General features: G+C 41.1%; 1 protein-coding gene across 1 annotated transcript; it reads left to right on the forward strand.

Moving 5' to 3' along the window:
* The first annotated feature begins 1,074 nt into the window (after nucleotides 1-1,074).
* Nucleotides 1,075-4,747, forward strand: LOC140817982 (uncharacterized). The gene is made up of 8 exons (XM_073177774.1): nucleotides 1,075-1,342; nucleotides 1,454-1,551; nucleotides 1,634-2,265; nucleotides 2,377-2,918; nucleotides 3,089-3,277; nucleotides 3,401-3,645; nucleotides 3,869-4,000; nucleotides 4,496-4,747. The coding sequence occupies exons 1-8, from the start codon at nucleotides 1,075-1,077 to the stop codon at nucleotides 4,745-4,747; spliced, it is 2,358 nt and encodes a 785-aa protein (XP_073033875.1).
* The last annotated feature ends 889 nt before the right edge of the window (nucleotides 4,748-5,636 follow it).

The raw sequence follows: 5,636 nt of genomic DNA on the forward strand, positions 1-5,636 counted from the left end.
GTGAATCTTGATACGAATAAATAGCAAACACGATTAAACAATCGCACCCTCTATTTAATTACAATAATAAGACTCGTGTGTTTTCCCGATCTTTTGAATCAAGTAAGTTGATGTGTTATTCACCTCTAAACTAGAAAAGTTTAGCAACAAATAAACACGAGAATAATAATCGAAATTTGTTACGAACCTTCGAAGAACGACGCCTACGACAATCCGCACAAGCACGATCGACAAACGCCACAAAGTTATAAACTTTGATAAGTTTGATTTAATTTGACAAAGCTAAAGCCTTGAAAATTTGAGAGAAAAATCTCAAAAGTTTGAATAAACTCAAAATAATATGTGTATTGTGTGTAAATTTTCGTCCAATATATGTCTTATATCAAAAAGATAACAAGGATCTAGTTTCCTAACAAAATAAAACTCTAAATAAGGTAATTTTTCTCGGCCAAAACTCTAGGACACGGACCCCGTGTGTGCCTCCGTGTCCGGGTCTGTGTACACTCGGGTATAAACCTCAGCTGGAAGCAAAGGACACGGACCCCGTGCTCACCTCCGCATACGGGTCCGTGTAGACACTGTCTTCGCCAATATAGTAGGGCACGAACCCCGTGCCTGGGTCCGTCTTTAGGTCCGTGTAGGCTCTGTAGTTGCTCATCTCGGAGTGTAAAGGGCACGGACCCCGTGTGCAGGTCCGTTTCGGGGTCCGTGCAGACTCGGTCGATGCACACAATGCTTGAATCATGTTCCTTTGGCCTCCACACGCACTCTCATGCATCACGATCCCTTCATGCTTGCTCATGACTCCCTGTAGTGCCTCCTTGAACTTCTTTAGTCGTCCCCTCGTGACTGGTCCTTCCGGCAACTGCATCGGATCCCATGCTTTCCTTTGATCTTGACCGTCCGTGTTTGCATCACCAAGACGGCGAGGACTTGGTGGGATGCCACCAAGATATCAGTTAATGTCTCGGCACTCAAGTGGCAGAGTTTAAAGATTTATTCTACGACAAATATTTTCCTCGAGATGTTCGAAGTCAGAAAGTGAAGGAATTTCTAGAACTTAAGCAAGGAAATATGTCAATGCAAGAGTATATTCTCAAATTCGAAGAGGGGTGTCAGTTTGCCCCATATCTGGCCAACAATGACATCGAAAAGGGCGAGCATTTTCTTAGAGGTGTCCGAGCTGAAATTAAAAGAGACGTTCGAATGTCTAAAGCTGCTTCATATAATGAGATTGTTGAAAAAGCAAGGATGGCCGAGCAGGACGAGAAGGAAATTGAAGGAGAAAGACAATTGAAGCGCCAAGATTTTTCTACTAAAGGCCAAGGATCCGGATGGAAAGGTAAGGGCAAATTCAGAGGCAAAGAAAAAGAGTAGCATCGACCCAAAGCTCCTATGCCACCGCCTACATATGATCGACCTGTATGTCCAAAATGTGGCAAAATGCATACAGGTGAGTGCTTGGTTGGAAGTAATCGATGCTTTTGTTGTGGAGGTGTTGGACATGTTATCAAAAATTGTCCAGTGAAAGGTGAGAAAGGGAAAGATAGGGTTCAAGGTAGAATCTTCACTATGACCAAATAAGGCGCAAATCCTGATTCTTCTGTTATATCAGGTACTATCTTAATTTTAGGAAAGGCCGCTATCATTGATTGACACTGGTGCTACGCATTCCTTTATGTCTGAAATTTTCTTGCGCTCTTTGAATGTTGTTCCATCTTTTGAACCCCTCCACTATAGTATTTTGTTGTCGTCGGGAGACGAATTATGGCCTTCTAGTATTCTTAAAGGTTTTACAGTGCAAGTAAATGAGAATATCTATTTTGCTGATCTTATTATTATTCTCATGGTGGCGTTTGATGTTATTTTGGGAATTGACTGGTTATCGTCATATCGTGCTGTTATTGACTGCGTGGCTAAAACAGTGCGATTTCCTGCAGAAGTTGATGATAGCGGGATTTTTCAGAGTTCTGGTATTTCGCTTGGCACTCCTTATATTTCTTGTCTCAAAGCTCATGAAATGTTATCAAAGGGTTGTCATGGGTTTTCAGCTGCTGTGATAGATTTGAATACTGAGATGAAGATTGAGTTGAATGAGATTGAGGTAGTTCGGAATTTTCCTGACGTATTTGCGGATGATGTGCCTGAATTGCCACCTGACCGTGAAGTTGAGTTTGTGATTGACTTGGTTCCAGGTACTGCTCCGATTTCAAAAGCTCCTTACCGAATGGTCCCGACTGAAATGAAGGAGCTGAAGAATCAATTGCAAGATCTATTAGACAAAGGTTTTATTCGTCCGACTTCTTCTCCGTGGGGAGCTCCAGTTTTATTTGTCGAAAAGAAAGATGGATCTTTGCGGTTGTGCATTGATTACAGAGTGATCAACAAAGCCACGATCAATAATAAATATCCATTGCCGAGGATTGATGCTCTCTTTGATCAGCTACAGGGAGCGACAGTGTTTTCAAAGATCGACCTGCGTTCTGGTTATTATCAGCTGAAAGTTAGGGAAGCCGACGTCCCTAAAACTGCATTCAGAACCAGGTACGGCCATTATGAGTTCTTAGTCATGTCATTTGGGTTGACGAACGCTCCGTCTGTCTTCATGGACCTAATGAACCGGGTCTTCAAGCCATATTTGGATAGCTTTGTTATCGTTTTCATTGAAGATATCCTGATTTATTCCAAGACTTGGGAACTTCATGTCGAGCATCTCAGAACTGTATTGCAGTTATTAAGGGAACAACAGTTATATGCAAAGTTGAAAAATTGTGAATTCTGGTTAGAGCAAGTATCATTTCTGGGCCATATCGTTTCGAGAGAAGGCATTGGTGTGGATCCCATGAAGATTGAAGCTATTAAGAAATGGCCTATTCCTATGACAGTATCCGAGGTGCGTAGTTTTCTTGGTTTGGCAGGTTATTATCGACGTTTTATTGCCAATTTTCAAAAATAGCCCTGCCATTAACCAATCTGACGAGGAAATCGGTGAAGTTTGAGTGGACAAACGATTGCCAGCACGGATTTCAAGTGTTGAAAGACAAGTTGACATCAGTCCCTATCCTAGCACTTCCGTGTGGTACTGAAGATTTTATTGTTTACACTGATGCGTCAAAGATGGGACTTGGAGCTGTACTGATGCAGCGTGGGAAAGTAATCGCTTATGCTTCTCGCCAGTTAAAGGATTACGAAAAGAATTATCCCACCCACGATCTTGAGTTGGCTGCAGTGGTCTTTGCATTGAAAATATGGAGGCATTATCTGTATGGCGAGAAATGTGAAGTTTTCACAGACCATAAGAGCTTGAAATATCTATTCTCTCAGAAGGAACTCAATATGCGGCAGAGGAGGTGGTTAGAACTTGTTAAAGATTATGATGTGACCATTAGCTACCACCCAGGTAAAGCAAACGTCGTTGCAGATGCTTTGAGCCGCAAGTCAGTTTCTTCTTTGAGCTCATTGATTCAGAAGCCGTTGCTATTGGATCTTCATAGGAGCGAGATCGCTATGGTAGAGCAAGGGACCATCGCTAGACTTTCAGCTTTGGTTATTCGACCTACGTTGACAGATAAGATACGACGGGAGCAAACTAATGACAATCAATTGATGAAATTGCGATCTAAAGCTAATGAAAGGAAATACAGAGTTTGCGATGAACACTAATGATTTGTTAACGTTTAGAGGTCGGATATGTCTTCCCAGTGGTGATGACATTCGACGAGATGTTTTGACAGAGGCTCATACCACGCCATACTCGATACATCCAGGTAGCACCAAGATGTATCAGGATCTCCGACGTCTCTACTGGTGGCCAGGTATGAAAAGTGATATAGCAAAATTTATATCCGAATGTCTAACATGTCAGCAGGTAAAGATTGAGCATCAAAGACCTGCTGGAACTTTGCAATCCCTCCCAATACCTCAGTGGAAGTGGGAGCACATCACCATGGACTTCGTAACAAGACTTCCAAGAACACCAAAGGGTTACAACTCCATCTGGGTGATTGTTGACAGATTAACCAAGTCGGCTCATTTTCTTCCAGTCAAGATGACGTTTACAATGAACCAGTATGCTGAAGCTTATGTAGCTGAGATTGTGAGACTTCATGGTATCCGTGTGTCAATTGTATCTGACCGTGACCCGAGGTTTACTTCCGAATTTTGGAAGAGCTTGCACAGAGCCTTGGGCACCAGGTTGGCTTTTAGCACAGCTTATCATCCTCAGAGTGACGGGCAGTCAGAGAGGGTGATTCAGATTCTTGAAGATATTCTACGAGCCCGCACGATTGATTTTCCTGGTAGTTGGTATTCTAAATTGCCACTTGTGGAATTTACTTATAACAATAGTTATCAAGCGACGATTGGCATGGCACCATACGAGGCATTGTATGGCAGAAAATGTAGGTCACGGTTGAATTGGGATGAAGTCGGTGAAAGAAAGATTTTAGGACCAGAATTGGTTCAATAGACAGCTGATGTGATTACTTTAATCCAGGACAGAATGAAGACGACCCAAACCAGACAGAAAAGTTATGCCGATAACCGAAGAAGGCCTTTGGAATTTGAATTTGGAGATCATGTATTTGTAAAAATTGCCTCTCTCAAAGGCATTATGAGATTTGGCAGGAAAGGAAAGCTGAGCCCAAGATTTATCGGCCCATTTGAAATTCTGGACAGGATAGGAGAAAGAGCATATCGTCTAGCCTTACTGCCGGATTTGGATAGAGTCCACAACGAAGAGGGTTAGCAATGAATGAACTATCTTATAAGAACTATCAATTCTTCAGTTGATCAATGAAATGAATATCATCCCTATGTATTGTTGTATTATGATTCTTGACAGAAGATATTAATGGTGATTCGACGTTTATGAAATGAGATGGATAATGTTTTCAAGAAAATGAAATTGAGGCTATCCCTTTTATGTTTTACAATAAAATGATATATATGTATCTTGTTAGTATTGATTCCATTTGCTGAGTTTTATACTCATTCCAGTTATGTTCATGTGATGCAGGCACAGGTAAGAAAAACTGATCATCCCTGAGTTGTCGAAGCGAGAGAAGGGAATATGCCAAACTTTGGAGATTTTGAATGGATGTTATTTTGTTATTGTCAAGCTTTTGGCTAGTTTGGAAAACATTGAAAATCTTGTTTTGCGCTTTGGTTTTGGCAAGATGTGTAGATACTTTACTTACTGGTATCTGATGTATATGAAAATCTTTTGCTTGTGTATTATGTGTTGTTTGAGACAGGTGGCATGTCCTATTTACGGGGAGATGCTGCCCAAATTTTTTTAGATTAACACATTTTCTCCAAATATATTTTGAAGCTTCCGCACTAATTACGCATTTTAGTCACAAGTGTTACAACTTGTCTCTATGATAGTATGGCTCTTACCAAATTCAACACTGTACGATTCTTGCGTTCGGCCACTCCGTTTTGTTGTGGAGTATAAGCTGCGGTCAATTGTCTTTTTATCCCATGTTGCTTACAAAAATCACTGAATTCTATAGAATTAAACTCTCCTCCTCTATCTGTTCTCAAACACTTCGTAGGCATTCAAGTTTCCTTTTCAACTAACATTTTGAAACATTTGAACAGATAGAAAGCCTCTGATTGTTCTACCAAAAAAA

The sequence above is a fragment of the Primulina eburnea genome, chromosome 17, assembly GCF_022965805.1.
Source record: "Primulina eburnea isolate SZY01 chromosome 17, ASM2296580v1, whole genome shotgun sequence".
NCBI lineage: Eukaryota > Viridiplantae > Streptophyta > Magnoliopsida > Lamiales > Gesneriaceae > Primulina > Primulina eburnea.

Excerpts from the sequence above, each read along its gene's own strand:
- LOC140817982 (XM_073177774.1), top strand. The coding sequence starts at position 1,075 with ATGTCAATGCAAGAGTATATTCTCAAATTCGAAGAGGGGTGTCAGTTT. Across the intron at positions 1,343-1,453 it reads CCAAGGATCCGGATGGAAAG|GTGAGTGCTTGGTTGGAAGT; the intron begins GTAAGGGCAAAT and ends AAATGCATACAG. Across the intron at positions 3,278-3,400 it reads TTATCTGTATGGCGAGAAAT|GTAAAGCAAACGTCGTTGCA; the intron begins GTGAAGTTTTCA and ends GCTACCACCCAG.